This window comes from Triturus cristatus, chromosome 4_1, assembly GCF_964204655.1.
Source record: "Triturus cristatus chromosome 4_1, aTriCri1.1, whole genome shotgun sequence".
Taxonomy (NCBI): domain Eukaryota; kingdom Metazoa; phylum Chordata; class Amphibia; order Caudata; family Salamandridae; genus Triturus; species Triturus cristatus.
In genome coordinates, this window is record NC_140585.1 from 1284714221 (window position 1) to 1284733115 (window position 18895).

Here is an 18895-nt window from a genome sequence, read left to right on the forward strand (position 1 = left end):
GTAACCGAAAAACGTATAGAACAGCAATGCTACAGTAGTGCTAAATCTCTGTGCATCAGCAACCTGCATGTACCCCTTATATGCCACACATAGATCATCTCAATTGTTCAGTCCTCAGCATCTGTACCAACGTCTGCAGCTCTCGTCGATGCCTTGCGCTCAATCTGGCACACATATTGTAGAGCGTCTTTAGACGATGTGAAAATTCTGGCTTTTCCTGCATGTTGGATGCGCAGCCGCGCAGGATATAACATAGCATAGGGTATCTAGAGCGTTTGCAGTTTCTTTTTCACAGCTTGAAATTCGCGACGCGCTTGTTAAACAGCTACTGTAAAATCCGGGAAGAGCTCCACTTTCATCCCCTGGTAATCAGTAAACTCTTTTTCCCTGGCTAGACGCAGGGCCATGTCTCGATCTCGATAGTTCAAGAGTCTCGCTATAATGGGGCGTGGCGTGGCTCCCGGCACCGGCCTAGGCGCCAGGGAGCAGTGAGCTCTCTCCACAATTAATACTGTTGAAAAATGCTCTGCTCCTAGCATATCTTTAAGCAGAGTCTCGACGTAAGTCTCCATGGGATCTGTGTTGGTCGACTCCGGGATACCGGTGATGTGCAGGTTGTTCCTGCGGGAACGAGCTTCAAGATCCTCATTCCGCGTTTGGATCATCGCTAGGAGCTTCTCCGTGTTGGAACACGAGGCACTAACTACCTCCATCAGATCTTCAGTCGTCGCGATGCGCTGCTCTGCCTCCGTTATTCGTGATCCATGCTTATCAAGCTTGGTTGCCATACCGTCCATTCGTAGGTTGAGGTGGTCTATCTTAGCATCAATGGTCTGCAAACTCTGCTGCATTGCTAACATCATACGCTCCAATTTGGTGCTGGCACCTGCCTCCAACTCTGTTTCAGTGTCAGATGTAGCTGGAATTTGGGATTTCGTCAGCCTCCGGGATTCGAAGTTCAGTTTCGCCTGTTGCTTGTTTGTCCGACCCATGGCACGAGTCCCCCCCCTGGGGCTGCTTGTGGGACGCCACCGCTTGCTGAATATTAAGGTCTTGTTCCCCGTATAAAGTACTCCGTTTATGAGGATCTCGTGGTGCAGATAATATTGTGGCCTTGCTCTGAGTTTAATACCTCGCAGGTGTAGCAAGTTACTGCCACCAGGATCTAGAGGGGCTCAGCACAGGCCCCAGCCATGGCGACAGCAGTGCACGCCACTCAGCGCACCACGCACCGTGTGACAATATATAGCTTCAAGAATAGTGCGATCATAGAGGCACCGTGAGCGAAGTAGGGGCTAGGTCACGGTCAGGTATCAGCACCCTGGGTGTACACTGCAAACCAACAATTCAGGCACCAAATTGAAGCAGCCCCAAGCAGCAGTATCTTGGAGGAGTCGTAGGTTACTGGGCAGTGTTCTGGGCTGCAATGCTCACTTTAGGCTCCCCTGGGTATAATGGCGTCCACACAGCGCCCGCTGTCTTCTCACGGCGAAGCAGGGGATATAGCTCCCTCTGTAAGGGCATCAGTAGTGGGCCAAATGCACTCCCAGCACTATTTCATAGTATACTTGGCGAGCAGGCATTAAAACTATAAGGGAAGAATGTCGCCATCCACGGGGCTCCAGCACACCGTCACAGAGGTTGGCTTGAATGTGGCAGGGGCACAGACGGGGAGTGGAGCCCCGCCCTGCAGCCGTCAGACACCGCAGTGCAACGCAGGTGTCAGGAAACTGCAAGCTTGCGGGCTTTGGGGATTTTCCAACTGTCTGATTTGTGCTTCTAACGTAAGCAATCTTTGTAATCATGTATGTCTCCCTTGCGTACCAGGAAAAGCTTAAGGTGATTGTTTTTGCCATGTTCTTTATTTTTTACTGAGCAATGCTTATTATTCTATAACTCCCTGGTTTGCCAGAAAAGACGGAGGTAATCGTTTTTGGCATATTCATTTATTGTTATTGCACAATGCTGGTTTGTTTCAACTGCACGTTTTATAAAACGTTCGTTGACACGTGTTTGCCCAGCACGCGTAAGAGACGCTTCCCTGGTTGCTTAGAAACACGTGAATGTGAAGGGAATGCCCGGTAGTGGCTATAAATAAATCCGCACGTCGTTTTCCGTTGCTTGACTTCGTCGCAGCATTCCGAGCAAGCCGGCATTCCGAGCAAGCCTAGGAGGAAGACTTCAGGGACTCTGCCAGAGCGGAAGACGCCTTCAAGGATTAGAAGCGTTACAGGTCAACCACAGCCTCTGAAAGCAAAGACAGCAACCGCGATCGGCTCCAAGCTAAGTCCCGAGTTTCTTCGGGTTTTTGTTATCCAAGTATTGGACGCGCACCTCGCGCTTGAACTATTTAGACATTAGCCAGCAAGTACTTAAGCAGAGTGACATTGAGAGTCTCGCTCGCTTTTTTTGAGTCCCTGAGTTCTGGATTATTTGATTCGGACAATTGGGGAAGTGTTATTTGATTAAACGCTAGGCGTTCTTGCAGGAAGAATCCCGTTTACTTTTTCTGACAAAAGGTTCTGTTATCAGGTTTACTAGTGTAATCAGGAAAAAGGCATATTATATAAAAGCATTGTAGAACTGTGTGATCAAAGCTGATTAATGCAATTGCGGGTCAATACTTGTAGGATGTATGTAGATTTTCTTCCAAAGAATTTTATTTTTGCAGAAAAGAATTAACAAGATTATAAGAAAGCTTAAAGGGATTGCTCAGTTGAAAGACTAAGGTGAGCAAAGGCGAAGAGAGTTTCATTTACTAATTGTTGAGTATGCTAAAAGTTTTCATGACAATCTTGTTTCTTTTGCTACAGTGTTTCGCCAATTAACAACGCATAGAAAAAGAGAGGTGCATCTTAGAGGGCAGACTTAATACATTTAACTAAAGGTGATTTTAGTGTAATACAAGAGTAATGTGTCTCTACCCAGAGTAATGTGTCTTAACCCAGTCGCTTGGTAGAATTTTAAGTTTATGTAATTGTATTTTCCTTTAGCCCCAAAAGAACATGAGCAACATTCCTTTAGTAAGAACCCGGCTGGTCCAGGAGAGGAGTTGGTGTCTCTTTCTTTACGTGTTGTTCGTTGTCCCAATCCCCTTCCCTTTTGGAGTATTTGCCGACTTCGCTGTTTAGAATCAGTGAGGTTGAGAGATAGTCCAAACGGGTTTGGGAAAGTTCAACATCGCCCCTGTCAACTACCTGGATTTGAGGTGAGTGGTTCGACACTTACGACAGCAGGACTCACCAGGTGTCTCCGGCCGCCACAGTAGCTGGAGTCCTCAATCAGCAATCCTCAGCGGCGGCAGTGGTGTAGATGGGAGCGGGCGCGAGTCGGTGCACGGGAAGCACAGGCAGCGTCAGCCGGCTCCCAGCACACCGCACCGGCAGACAGCGCGAGCTAGGCGGCAGCACGAACGGGAAATGGGGCAGCCCAGCCGCGCTCCGTACCTGTCAATAGCCGCCGCCGAAAGCGGAGCGCATCAAGGTTTCCGGCTGCTTCAATACTGCAGGGCTCCCATCGGCAGTCTCCAGGCGGCAACAGGGACGTAGGCAGGATCGGGCCCGATCTGGAGGCACTCCCCACACAGCAGGGTTCAGGCAGATCGGGGCCCCTTGTGCAGTCGGCCCGTGTGCGGGAAGGAAGGGAAACTGAGCAAACGATCTAGAGCTCACTGCTCGCCTCACTAGGATGAAATATCAGCGGGTCACAGCACTGCAAATAAGGAGGGCAGCAGCGCGGCATCGGCCGTACAAGCGGCGGTCAACATCCAACGGGCTTCTGTCAGACCGGGGCGCCACGCACTGCCGGCCGGTGTACAGGGAATGCAGGGGTCAGAGCAAAGCAGTTAAATCTCACCACCAGTCGTGTCGGGATAATTTGGATTGCAATCGCCGAACTTCAAAGGATGGGGGTGGCAGTGGCGGTTAGTATCCAGGTCGCCCCATGGCCGCCATTTTGGCCGGTGTAATCTCTTGCAGCTAGCGGCAATATGGAGCACAGGGCATTGTTATCAAGGCGATCAAAGTGCTCCTGGTAGGAAGAGGCTACAGAATCTGTAAGTGTTGCCTGTGGATGGCGCAGATTTGATAGGATAATGTGCGGATTGTTCCCTCGACTAGCACTAAGGTGCGGCCATTTTGCTCTGGGCTCTCTAGCGCCCCCCCCCCCCCCCGAACGTAGACATATTTCATGAAGTCGCCTTGCTGCTGCAGGGGGATGACATGTGAAGTCTTCTGACAGAATGGATCTTTTGAGAGGACAAACGTCAAGGATTCGCCTAAAGGGTCTGTCCTTCTTGGGAAGGAGGAAGTATTGGGAGTCCTATGGCACCTTTGGCCAGGAGTGCCTGAACCTCCCCAACAAGCAGCATAAGGTGTTCTGGGCTGAGGGTGTGGGTGCGAGGCTGGGTGTTTGGTGGGGTGTGATGAGCTCTAGGCAGTAGCTGTGTCAAGACCCACAGTTCTGTGGTGATCTCCTCCCAAGTGGCAAAGAAATCCCTGAAGTCTTCCCCGGACATGTGCTGTGTGATCATGGGGGTGCAGGGCAGAACTGCTCTTTAAGGTAGAGGCTTCCTTACTGAAAGTGCTTTGCCCTTAGAGCTATTTCCTCTAAAGGAGCATTGCTTGAAATCCCTACCACAAATTGGAGGTTGACAAGGTGTAAAAAGTGGGGGTGACCATGTCAAAAAGGGGCCCTTTCCAAAAGGTGTCCCCCAGTTGTACAGCGGTTTTGAGAGGGGGGTGGGGGGGTGGGTGGGGACGGTCAGTTTGTATTTTCTTTCAATAAGTTGCATAACCACACAAGATCTGACCGACTGCTTAAATATCTCAGGGGCGGATTTAATCATCCCCTTGAACATAGGGAGATTCTGTATAGAATATTCTATCTTAGAGAGTATCTCCACAAAGAAGTCATCCTCTTCAGAGGTGGCATACAAGTCCATCTTATGGTAGATGGTTGTGAATTAAAGCTCTAGTATGCCTTAGTGTCATTTCATAGGGAGGCCCTGACATCCAGATCTGTCAAGGGATCCACATCCTAATCTTTCCAGGTACCTCCTGAAGCACCAGGGTAAATTGGGGCAACGTCCTCAGCCGAACATTAAGGGCTTGAGTTGCCGCTGTTGGAGTGATACTCCGGAGGTCTCTGTGAAGAAGGCATAGGAGGTGAGGAAGGAGGCAGTGAACGTGAAGTTGGAGGAGGTACTGGTGGAGCAGGGACAGAAGGTTTGTCCTTCAGCTTCGGGGGGGGGGGGGGGGGGGGGGGGGGGGAGCGCAAAAGAGCAACAGAAGTCTAGATTTCCGCCAAGGAAAATTGATTTGGACTGAACATTGGCCAAGGTCGAAATTTTGCCTGTGTTTGAGTGACTGATTACCCTCCTCTGTCTCTCATTCAGCTCCTGCAGAAACCAGGGGGGGGGGGGGCGGGGTGGGGAGTTCCTAGATATCGAAGGTGGCAGGCTTCAGCTCTAAGGATGGACATTGCCATTGTACCTGCAGCTTTGATGGTGGAGCCGGCTTCGACAGCTGGGTGCGGGCGTCAGTCCTCGGGCTCGAGGCCAGTCAAAGATCAAGGGCCTTAGCTGAGTCTCCCCTCTGGTCGGAGGCCTTGCCGGCAACCAGCCCATCCCTCTGAGGGACGGTTCTTGGCTCGGACGTGCAACCGCTGGTGAGGGATTCTGAGGGACCTTCTTGGCTCTGATGTGCGGCCACTGGTGAGGGTTGGCTGAGAGACGGTCTTTGGCTCCGACGTGCTGAGTTATGAGGAAGCCGCAGTACTCATGAATGGCATAATCTTTACGCCTGCACTAGAGCAGAAAGGAGGTGGATAGAGCATCCTCTGGAGCTCTTACCTTTTCTAGGAACTCCTCTCTGACTAACCACGAGATGTCAGAGCAGATTTATTCAGGTTTGGATGGTGGGCTGAACTCTTGACGACTTGCCCAACACTCCCTCCTCTTCTTCAGTACTGAGGGGGTTGGCAATGCCAAAAATGTCTAATGCCTCCAAAGATGATTGGGTTATCCTGTTGTATGCCCACTGTCAGTTACGACGCTGGATTAAGGTCATCTTGCTGTGACAGGTCGAGCAGCAGACGCAGTGCACGTCATTGTGCTCTAGCGAAACAAGTTGCAGACAGCGCGGTCAGTCCAGGGATATTTAGAGTGACTCTAGGGGCATCTCCTGAAGGGCATCCGTTCCATACCTTGGGAGCATCTTCATTCTCGGATGGTAGCCTGGAGCATGCGGAGGCCCAAGGCCAAGAGGCCCATTCACTCATCATTGATGGGATTGAAGGATAGAACCTGTGCCACATGTGTCGTACAGTCTCTCACTACAGAGTAGAAGACAGCGGACTCGAGATAGTGAGGGGAACGGACGAGCTTGTTGACACTGGGAGCATGTTTTATCACATAAAAACCCGATGGCGGATAAAAACAATGGAGTCCGTGACCATGAGAATCTACAGAAAAGGAGTCACCTAGACCATGTGACTCGACAAACTTCTTTGAAAAAAAAACTTGCAATGTCAGAGCCCAACACTAGATGGCAGGAGCACGCACATCATTTGTCCATACAGTCACACAGACTACGAACAATAATTTTACCCGACTCATCCTCAGGCAGTCTTCTCTATGAATGCTGAGGTGTTGTGTCATAACGGTCATATAAAGAAATAACTGCTTAAGCACTAGCATTTTTAAAAGATACATCTGCCAAATCCGATTCCATTGCTCACTGACTCCCTCTTACAACCCTGTTTGTCACCGAGTGGAGAGATTTCTGGACTGGTGTTGAGCTGCAGCCAATATCAAATTAATTTTAACTTGATTGAGAAAGCCTTATACTTTTCTACTCTAGAAAGGATGACCAATTCAGAATGTAGGTTCTTCATCTGTACCCATCTCCCATTGGCTTTTCAACAAAGGAATTGTGCTGATGCCCTTTCAAGCCTTTTCTATTAAACCAAAAAGCAAATAGTATTTCGGAGAAGATGGTTTTGGCAGACTGAATTTCTGAGATACACTCTCTAGGCAGCACAGGATACATCAAACGTCATGTGTACAAGACCCTAGGGAGTGAATCTGGACTAGTATCAAAATGAAGGATAAAGGTATGCCACTCGCATTCTTTGCCAGACAAGGGTCTTTTTTAGAAAGCTTTTGCAGAGCCTCATCACTTGTATAATTTTCTTCACTCTTAGCCATCACGACCTCGGTCGCAGTCTATATCTTATTCCAATTGGTGTCAAAGTCATAGGGGTGAAAGGGTTAGAGGAGGTATTGTAGGTAGGAAAGGTTCTGGCGGATGACAGGAGGATTTACCAGTTGCAACAATGTGACAGTTACAGTGGTAAATGTACTGACAAAGAAATGGATAAAGGTACTTGAATTCATGGATTAAGGAAAAGTGAGGCAGTCTTCTGGCACCATTATAGGAGGATAGTGACTGTTATAATGCCTATTACGTCTGTGGTGGTGAAGTGGTGGTTGATGACCGTATAGATCTCTGCATCTAAGAAAGAGCAGACCCAAGTCCACTTACTGAGGTTCTCGTTGGACATAACATATATATTCAAGTCTTCAAGGCCAACGTCGCTGACCACTAAAGTTTTGATCCTCATTTTCGCTAAAGAAAGCCTCCAGATGTTCATCATCTTCATCTGCTCTCTGACCCTTCCTAATAATCTTCTTGAACTTCTAGGTTACAAGACTGTTATTGCAATAGAAGAGCTGGAGGATGAGGTGGTATTCTAATTCAAGTATGTACTGAAACATTCATTGTACTCCGGGAAATACGCAATACAGGTCATTAAAAAGACACCAAAGTAGCCAATAGCAGGATAACAGATGAGGCAGCAACTGACAAGTAAATAGCTGATAATTGAAAAGCATATAAGAGAATCACAGCAATGCGGTCTGAGAACTCACCAACAAGCAGGAAAATGACAGGCACAGAATATCATCAAAGTCAACACTGCTAAAAAGGGAGATTTTGCTGATGCAGTCATTGACAACTTTTGGGCTGATAGAAGAGCAATTGAAGGTGAAGCAGTAACAGGTGGAGAAAAATGTATATTTTACAACACAAGGAGGGGGCATGGACTTTGAATTAGGCAGCAGAAGGTAAGTTGCAACTGAAGAAAAAAAAAAGAAATCGCTGATAAAAGTCTCTTTCAAAGTAGGTGCGACAGCTGATGAATCAGCCTGCATCGTCAGATGTACCTTTTTAACTGGACTATTGGGTGAAGGGAAAAACAGTGACCTTTTGGAGGAGGTCTCATGGGATTTCCTGTAGGAAATTATGTTTCAAAGACAATGACAGAGAGAGTACAGATGGTATTGGTGCTTTTGTCACAGAAGAGGGTGGCTGACCAGTTGCCTGAATCTTAAAGGTAGGCTCAGGGGGTCCTTTGGCCACCACAGACGTCTGTTAGGAAGTCTGAATTCTGGTGCTCACCAGTTCAAGTTTGAGCTTTTTTGAAGCAGAACTCTAGGTAGATGCACATTTCCCTTCCAGAAGAGGGAAGCCCATTCATCTGTCATAGCCCTCGGGGTCGTTGGATAAAAACACTTCAAGAAATGGCAAATGTTTTAGGGTAGCGATCAAGAGGCAGACAAATATACAAAATGTGGCACTCACCAAAGATTTACTTCTTCATAGGTGAGCTACAGGCTCGGAAGTGAAATTTCTCTGAAGTGGTCTCAAATATTCTGGTTAGATTGGATAGGTTCAATCTTCTTAGAAAAACAAGTGAATAAAGTGTTGGCATCGCCTTCCCCTCTTTGAAGGCATCATACTCCAAAGAAGAGCTCCAGGGAATTACCTTCCATTTGATGTTTTGCTGAAAATCTAACCTGTGGAGTCTCTTAAGGTAGATGAGCAGTGTGTTTCCTGCTCAATGGCAGTGGTTTGGATCATATAATGAGGCGGATAGACTACTAAAACCATACTGCTAGTGAAATGTTAATGCAGTGTATATGTACATTGCTGCTTATAAATTATCAAACAATCCCAGCCCAACAGTGGGAAAAATATTAAGAATATGAATTGAAGAAAGATCAAATGGTAAAGAAACTTTATGCTAACTATCTTTTACGTTCTAGGAAGTGACGTTGGTTGCTAAAGCCTCAGCAGATTCTCCACATAGGGGCTAAGGGCCAAGACATTATTCTATTTAGTTATTTGCAATGCTGGCAACTCTATTTCGTTTTTCTTTGCTTTGTAAAGCACTATGAGCTGACAGGAGAAGCTTTTCCTACACTTTCTTCTTGTAAATCATGCCACCACCTATGTTGTCAGAATTTTGGAATATCTTCTTTCCCTTGCATCTTTCCTGGTTCACTGTTGTCGTTTGAGTTGTGATATACTAACAAATGTTAGGACAGGGATGAGGAAAAGTAGGCCTCAGCACAACAAGGATCACTAATAATGAGAGTAATACTTTAACTTCAAGCCTTTTAAGTGATTCCTTGCCTTCTAAGTCATTCCTTACCGTCTCACCCTCTCAAAATTCACTGTTTTGGCTTGGCATATGATGGCATAATGGGGCTTACATATCAGAGGAGATGGAGAAGCTAGCAAGGAATCTTCAATCTGCTACAGGCTATGAGGATGGAGACTTGGGCTGAGAGTGATGCAGATTACTTGTGAGTAATTCAGGCACAGAGAGCTACTGAGTATCCTTGAGTATGCCAAAGTATTTTGTAACATACTTTATTAGCATATAAAAAAAAAATTGCATTGTAGTATAACCTTGGCATGGATAGCAATGTGCTAATCCTACATTAAAAACATTCGGGGAAGAAAACCGCTATTTGACGTGGGCAATTTAGTACACTGCTGTAGATGCACTACCAATAAAGGAGTAATTCTGTAACTGAAGACCGGAACTATCCAAAGTTCTAAGCTGTTTCACACTAAATGACATTTTAGGCTTGTGAGTATTTGGTTTGACATGCAAAAATCATTTAACTACCTGCTAATGGGCAAATACAAGCGGTACCAAAATAAACCAAAGAAAAGTGTACAGCATTACATTCAAGGTCACGAGATTGCCTAATGTTTTTATGTTGGGCATCTTTGCCACGTTCTATACCAGAAAAATCAATAAAAAGGTAGTCTAAAATTGTAGTAAAACATACTTCACTGATACCCCTATCATCCAGTCAAAACGAACTAGACACAATCGCAAAAATAACAACACTGAACACACGTGTCATTTTTAAAATTTGTTTGAAATTATACATCCTTCTCTAACAGCATGCATAATCGCAATTTAACGTTCTTACCAGGTCGTGGCACAGGTTGAACGGCAGGCGCCTGGGTCTTTCTAGCAGATGCTCCTTCCTTTTATAAACACAACATAAAAAAAATTTTATACTTCAAAACATTTGTGTAGATTTAGTCAATTTCCCGTTATCAAAATTATTAAAACATTGCACATATATGTACCGGGACACTGTCAAAACTACACAACAGCAATTGCAACACTGGCAAATTGATAGGAAATGTTTCATTCTCCTACAAGCAAATCTTATAGACCTAGTTAAAAAAAAAAAAAAGACTACAAAAACACATTGCTTAACAAAATATCCCTTTACATGAACATCCATTACAACAATGTTGTACTTCTAAGTCTTAAATCCGGCCACACACACCTATTGTAAGACTATTTACAATTCCAGTGCTGGCATATCTAGGAGCAAATTTTCCAAAAAATGCTTTTGTTATATGTAAGGTCTATGTAATGAATGCTACAATAACAAAGCAGGATGCTACGCAGAAGTTAAGGAAGTGAGAGAGGATTGCCTCCATGAACAAGTGTGTGTTCGTTAACCGAATAAGGGGCAGGCTGAATTGGTCAAATAATTTATTGGGATAATGACAAACTCTGGAAAGAGAACAATCCTTATAGTGAGAGAATTGACTTTGGCTCAATATGTTGAGATGGACCACTTAACTAGACGCGACTAAGCAGAAGGAGGTTTTTTAAGGAGATTAAAAAGAAGAATTGAGATTGGTGGTTCCATGTAGTACATGTCACCTGATGGTCAAGAATTACTTGTTTTACTCTCCGATGCACAAATCCTAGAGGTGACTAAGTCATGTTAATTACTGTCATCTGCTACATTGGGCTTGAGGGACAAAGTTACAAGGCTTATTACAATCATGAAGAGAGCATTTGTTTCCTCTATTATTGACCTACCTACAAAAAAGCTTGCCCAGAAGGAGCTGCTTCAAACCCTCCCATTAAAGAGACATTGGAACACCCTGCAATAATCTAAGGTAAAATGACAAACTAATGCAAAACAAAAAGCTGCCTTTAAACTTACAGGCAAAATGATAAGCAAGTTCTTTGGAGGACAGGGAAGAAGGTCAAGAAGAGAAATGGAAGCTGGGACTTAAGAACTATATAGAAACCAATAGAGTGCTTATAGCATAAACAAATTGTGATAACCTGTGGAGGACCGCTTCAGCAGGTTAGTAAAAGAGGGAGTAATTGGAGACTTATGATTATAGGTTAGGTTTAAGAAGCTATGATCATAAAGATTAATTAAGCTTTAGGCCCAGATGGCCATTAAGCTTTAAAAAAAACAAAAAAGAAACAGGAACCAGTATTGTCAGCTCTAAGAGAAGTAGAACGGGTTGTTTCTGTATGTGTAGATTAACCATTCTCTCAGAAGCAAGAATGCCTATAATATACAAGTCACACAAAGGGCCTTTTTTTTTTTTTTTTTACAGCCCTTGGGGTGACAGCCTTAGATTTGTCTATCATGTTTTATAACACTGCCAAGAATTGTACTGAGCACTCTGTGTTGGATAACATCTCAGTGACTACGTCATCCTCTTCCTCCACCATAAGCCTGACCCTGTGAACTATCACTACACACTGTTTGCTAGGACACCCTTGCAGGTGATAGTGCACTTTACAAATACATATTACTGGATGCCTGTGTGATAGGAGTAGGAGACCGTTTGACAGGATACGGTTCCAAACATTGGTTATCTTGTGGATCTCCATTATAACCATGCCAAGAGTAATCTCTGTCATCATTAGGCACTAGTTTATCACAGGGGTTCGGCAGCGCCTCAGAAAATTCAAGATTTGAATAATTACGACGAGAGTGTGGAGGTGAAAAGGACTGTGTTGTTGGCCGTGCTGGTGGAGGTCTTGGTTCCCTGGTTTGGATCTTAGAATGAATATGCTACTTACCAGTATGCATCTGTTCTTGGCATGTAGGGCTGCTGACATTCATATCTGTGCATAAATCGCCGCCTAGTGTTGGGTCCGGATGTTTGCACGTTGTTGTCCCGGAAGAGTCTTCGAAGTATCCTTGGATAGGTGACTCCTCCCCTGGACTACAGTGCGCATGGGCATCCTCTCCATCCTCAGATTGTTTTTCGCCATTGTGGCAGTGATGGAGTAGATACAGAAAGTGATGACCATGCTATACAGTAATTCTGAGAGCTGCAGCTGCGACAGGCGCCGGGGAGGAGGGAGGGCGATATGAATGTCAGCAGCCCTACATGCCAAGAACAGATGCATACTGGTAAGTAGCATATTCAGTTCGAGGCATGTGGGCTGCTGAATTCATATCTGTGCATAGAATACATAGCAGTGCCCCCTATTGGCGGCGGCTACCCGTGCCAGCTGCAGCGGTCTGAAAAAGTGTTTTGAGAACAGCCTGTCCTACAGCTGCCTGCTGTTTTGACTGCACATCTACGCAATAGTGTTTTGTAAATGTGTGTGTAGTGGACCATGTGGCTGCTCTGCATATATCATGCAGGGGAATATTCCCTAGGAAGGCCATGGAAGCCCCCAACTTACGTGTTGAGTGGGCTCGTGGTGGAATAGTTAATGTGCGTTTTGCCTTTTGATAACAGATTTGAATACACTTAACTATCCATCTGGCTATCCCTGCTTTGGAGATGGCGTTACCTTTGTGGTGTGGGGCAAAGGCAACGAACAGTTGTTTTGTCTTCCTGAATGGTTTAGTCCTGTCGATGTAGTACATGAGGGCCCTCCGTACATCTAGTGTATGTAGTGCCCTTTCTGCAACAGTTTGTGGGTTTTGGAAGAAAACGGGCAGTTCAATGGTCCGATTCATGTGGAACTGCGATATTACCTTGGGCATGAATTTGGGGTTGGTACGTAGTACGACCCTGTTGGCGTGAACCTGAATAAATGGCTCTTGAACGGTTAGTGCCTGGAGTTCACTAACTCTTCTTAGGGAAGTGATCGCTATTAGGAAGGCCACTTTCCAGGTAAGGAATTGAATCTCGCAGGAGTGTAGAGGTTCAAAGGGTGGACCCATCAGGCGTGTGAGGACCAAGTTGAGGTTCCACATTGGAGCCGGTGGGTGACTAGGTGGAATGACTCGTTTGAGCCCTTCCAAGAATGCTTTGATGGCAGGCACTCTGAATAGAGAGAGGTGCTGCCTGGTTTGCAGATAGGCTGAGATTGCGGTCAAATGGACACGTATAGAGGTGTACGCCAGATTGCATCGATAGAGGTGTAAGAGATAACAGATGATGTCTTGGATGGATGCGTCCAGCGGGTTGATGTCATTATTACCGCAATAAATGACGAACCTTTTCCATTTGGCTGCATAGCAAGCTCTGGTAGTGGGTCTCCTGGCCTCCTTGATGATGTCCATACAGTCAGGTGGCAGGTTGAGATAGCCAAACTCTAGGACTTCAGGAGCCAGATCGCCAGGTTCAGCTGTTGCGGATCTGGGTGCTGAACCTCTCCATGGTTCTGCGTCAAATGCGCGGGTTTGATCCGCAGCCTTTGATGCGGCACCACGGAAAGTTCGAGGAAGGTGGTGTACCACGGCTGGCGTGCCCACGTGGGAGCAACTAGGACGAGTGTTAGGGAGTGTTGTCGGAGTTTGCGGGCCACTAGCGGTATCAATGGCGCTGGGGGAAAAGCGTACGCAAATCTGCCGGACCAGTTCATCCATATCGCATTGCCCTGCGACTGCGGATGTGGGAATCTGGCGGCGAAGCTTTGGCATTTTGCGTTTTCGCTTGTCGCGAATAGGTCTATCTCCGGATAACCCCACTGCTGGAAGTACGGTTGGAGTACTGATGGGTGTAACTCCCACTCGTGCATCTGGTGGCTGTGTCTGCTGAGCAGGTCCGCCATCTGGTTGTCCTTGCCAGGGAGGTGTTCCGCCATGAGGAACATGTTCCTTTGAATGGCCCACTTCCACATGCTCTGAGCCAGATGAGACAACTGTGGAGAGTGTGTTCCTCCCTGTTTCTGTATGTAGTACATTGCGGTCATGTTGTCCGTCCGGATCAACACGACCTTGTTGCATAGATGTACTTTGAATGCCTTCATGGCTAGGAAGATTGCCATCAGTTCCAGAAGGTTGATGTGCAACTTCTTTTGTTGTGTTGTCCATAGTCCCTGCACTGTGTAGTGGAGTACATGAGCTCCCCATCCCTGGAGAGACGCGTCCGCTGTCAGTATTATTTGTGGGACAGGCTCTTGGAATGGTCGGCCCTTGCAAAGGTTTTGTGGATTCCACCAATGCAGAGAGTTGTATGCCCGACCGCTCACCAACACTAGGTCTTTCAACTGTCCTTGAGCCTGATTCCACTGACGTGCTAGGCACTCCTGAAGTGGGCGCATATGTAATCTCGCGTGCGGGACTATGAAGATGCAGGAGGCCATCATGCCTATCAACTGCATAAACACTCGCGCTGGAAGTGAGTGATTGGGTTTGAACTTGGAGATCAGCAGTTGTATGCTGTTGATCCTCACTAAATTTGGCTGAGCTGTGGCCGCCAGAGTGTCTATAGTCGCACCTAGGTACTGTTGTACGTGTGCGGGCTGGAGATGGGACTTTGGATAATTTAGTGAGAATCCCAGACTGTGAAGAAGGTGAATGGTGCGGGACATGTGGCTTGCGCATTGCTGGGCTGACTTCGCTTGAACGAGCCAGTCGTCTAGGTAGGGGTAGACGTGTATATGCTGCCTCCGTAGATGTGCTGCCACTGTAGCTAGGCACTTCGTGAAAACCCTGGGCGCTGTTGTCACGCCGAAGGGAAGGACTTTGAACTGATAGTGCTGCCCCTGAACAGTGAACCGGAGGTATTTTTTGTGTGAGGGGTGGATGGGTATGTGAAAGTACGCATCCTTGAGGTCCAGTGTGGCTAGGAAGTCTCCCTGCTTGAGAAGCGGAAGGACTTGCTGTAGAGTGAGCATGTGAAAGTGCTCTGAAAGAATGTACTGGTTCAGGGGTCTCAGGTCTAATATAGGTCTGAGCGACCCGTCCTTTTTTGGAATTAAGAAGTAGAGGGAGTACACTCCCGCACCCTGCTCGTGGATGGGTACGACCTCTATAGCGCCTTTTAGAAGCATACTGTGCACTTCTTGCTGTAAGAGCGTTAAGTGCTCTGAGGACATAGGACGGCTTCTTGGTGGTATTGTGGGTGGAGTGGAGGTTAACTCCAGACAGTAAACGTATTTTACAATATCTTTGACCCACCTGTCCGTGGTGATGGAATTCCACGTGGACAGGAACCTTTGTAGCCTTCCCCCAACAGGTGTTATGTGGTCGGGAGGAAGGGAGAGGGCGTCACTGCTTGTTCTTGGGGGAGGACCTGGTGTTGCCGTAGCCGCGTCCTCTGCCCTTTGTGCTGGAGCCACGATATCCACCTCGGGTGTTTTTATCATAGGTGGTCTGAGGATTGCCTTTGTTATATGTTTGTTGTGACCCCTGTCCTCTACCTGCTCCCTTGTTTCCGGGGCGACGAAAGGAGCCGCTCCGAAAGGACTGAGTTTGGAGAGCGCCCATGGACTTTGCAGTGTCCGTGTCCTTTTTTATTTTCTCAAGGGTGGTGTCGACCTCTGGCCCGAATAAATAGTCGGGGTTGACAGGCTGGTTCAGTATATTGTTTTGTACCTCAGGCTTGAATCCTGAGATCCGTAGCCAGGCATGTCGTCGCAGCATGACGCTTGTGTTTATGGCTCTGGCAGCCGTGTCTGCAGCATCTAGTGCGCATTTGATGGAAGCGTTCGTTAGTAGCTGTCCTTCTCTGATGAGCATTTCTGCGCCTTCCTTGAACTGGTCAGGGAGATGTTGGAATATTTGCTCCAGTGTGTCATAATGCGCTCTATCATAGCGAGCAAGGAGCGCTTGAGTGTTGGCTATGCGCCATATGTTGGCAGCTTGAGCGGCAACTCGCTTGCCAGATGTTTCTAACACCTTGGACTCTTTGTCCGGGGGAGGAGCGTCACCTGTCGTTTGCGAGTGTGCCCTCTTGCGTGCATTCGCTACGACGATGGAGTCGAGTGGTAATTGTCCTCTGATGTAAGTAGGATCCCCAGGTGCTGATCTGTATTTTTTATCAATCCTGGGGTTTATCACTCGTGCCCTGGTGGGTTCTTTGAAAATGTCCTTGGCTGGTTTGAGGACCCCCTTCAACATTGGCAGAGTCTTTACATGTCTTTCTGAGGATGCAAAGGTGTCCATTAGAAAGTCATCTTCGATGGTATCAGAGTGAAGCTGTACCCCATGGTTATTCGCAGCACGTTCAATAAGAGCGTTGAACGCCGCAGTATCCTCCGTAGGAGATGTTTTTGCCCCATAGAGTTGTTGGTCCTGTGCATCGAGAGGTGCACTGGGGTCTGCAGGGTCGCCCCAAGTTAGATCAGGGTCCTGCTGGTCATCCGGGTCCGTGTCTACATGGTAGGGGGCTTGGTCATCCATGTAGTCCTCCAATGCATCCGTAACGGAGCGTGTGGGGGAGAACCGGTGTGGCTCCTGGTAGGATGAATGGAAGGGTTCATAAAGGAGAGGTTCCGATTCTGCAGGCAACTTCCTTTTTAGTGGGATCCTGAAAGGGTCCAACGGCGGCTCCGAAGTTATCCTTCGGTCATGGAGAATCATCCTGCCAGTGTCGGCGTCGATGATACGTGCCGGAGACGTCTCGGCAGGTGTGACCGTAGGTTGGGTGACCCGTGTCCTGAGTTGGAACATTTTTGGGATTGTCGACGGAGGCAAGCCGAATGTAATGTTGGCCGGCACCGAAGAGGCTGCTGGAGCTCCGATCGAGCCGGAACCCGACGTGTCCTGGAGGACAGCTGCGGTTTTGCTGCCTTGCGTCGCACCAGGTCGTACTTGGGGCGTCTTCGAGGCCTTGGCACCGGCCAGGCCGGTAGAGGCCGTGGATTTTTTCGGCGCCGGCGGTTCATCGAGTCGAGGTGCAGAGATCACCATCGAAGTCTTCGATACCTGAGGCTTAGGTGTCGTCGAGGGAGCGATGCGAGACCCAGCAGGCGGTACGGCCCTTGGTGTCGTCGGTGCCGGTAGCCGAGCAGGTTTGTCGGTGCCGATGGCTTTTTTCCCTTTGTCGACTCCAATGTCGCCCGCTTCAAGTTCGGCACCGAAGTCTCTCTTGGTGCGGTCGGTGCCGACGCGTTGCGCTGGCGTCGAAGGCCTCGATCCGACCAGCGCCACTTTCAGTTTCGGTTTCGGTGGAACCGGAGCAGCTTTCGGTTTCGGTTTTGTGGTAGGGAAACCAGCCTGTTTATGTAGTAATGGCTGCCGCTGAACGTCCGAGGCCGGGCCCGAGGGTGGGGCCGAAGAACTGCGGGATGGGTCTCGGGTAAGGCCCGAAGGCGATCCCTCGACTGGAGCCATAGGCTGTGGCACTGGTGATTCAACGTTTTGAACAGGTAGGCCTTGTTCATCATCGGAGCTACTCTCTTCGGCCCCTAAGGCCTCCTCGTCGTCTCCTACCTCGGTGTCGTCTTCACCTCTGTGGAAGAGTGACTCGTCTACCTCGTCCGATCCGGGTTCATGTTCGGAAACGGGACTGGAGGGCAAGACTTCTAATTCCTCGAAGTCTTCGGCCTCGTCGAAGATGTCTGTTGGGGCCGGTGCCGCGTGCTGCGCTTCGAGTCTCGCCGCTCGTCGATTCCGCAGAGTCTTCTTGGAACGGAACCGGGCACAGGCCATGCATGTCGATTCGTCGTGGTCCGGCGAAAGGCATTTGTTGCACACCGGATGGACGTCGATGTGTGGGTACTTCGCATTGCATACCGGACACCTTTTGAATGGCGTCCTCGATTCCATCGTCGAAGTAGTCGATGGACAGGTAAATGCGAAAAAAGTCGGTGCTGAAAGTTAGTAAACTAACAGGATTGTATCGAAACCCGATCGATAAACAGTACCGACGCAAACTAAAGGCCTTTTGGCCTCGAAAAAATATTTTCCTAACTTGAGCTAAGATAGCACATCCGAACCCAATGGCGGAAAAAAACAATCTGAGGATGGAGAGGATGCCCATGTGCACTGTAGTCCAGGGGAGGAGTCACCTATCCAAGGATACTTCGAAGACTCTTCCGGGACAACAACGTGCAAACATCCGGACCCAACACTAGGCGGCGATCTATGCACAGATATGAATTCAGCAGCCCACATGCCTCGAACATAATAAATCCCCGGAGCTCTTCTGAGACTGTCTCTTCAAATGTTAGGCAGTTTTTGTGAAGGGCTGGCAAGTTGGAGGTGGTGCAGCTGAAGGTGCACATACATAGGTGTGACCTGAAACCAAGCCTAAATAGATCTTTCTCTGCATAGGTTGAGGCTGCTTGCTTTGGTCTTCTTGTGGTGTTGGTTTACTTAGCACCAGGGTCGGTGGTGTTTGGAGGTCTACTTCAGAGGCTACTTCTGTTCCAAGATTGGCATCCAGGCTCTTGTGCCAAGAGAGTTTCTTGGGTTGAAGTTCAAGTGCTGTTTTAATGTTAATGTATAGGACTTATAAAGCGCTATGTAACCACACGGTGTCCTGGCGCTGACCTGCTGAAAAACCTACAAAAACTGGTATTTTATCACAAATCGGAAGTACTAAAAAGTCACGTTTTCAGCTCCCGC

At 47.8% G+C, this 18895-nt stretch overlaps 1 protein-coding gene across 1 annotated transcript in view; it reads right to left on the reverse strand.

Annotated features, from left to right (window-relative positions):
* The window catches only part of CDC73 (cell division cycle 73), a 674568-nt gene that overhangs the window by 225989 nt on the left and 429684 nt on the right, over positions 1 to 18895 (reverse strand). Inside the window, exon 11 of the mRNA XM_085654791.1 lies at positions 10292 to 10349. Coding sequence (XP_085510917.1) covers positions 10292 to 10349 — 58 coding nt within the window. The remainder of the gene's footprint in view (positions 1 to 10291; positions 10350 to 18895) is intronic.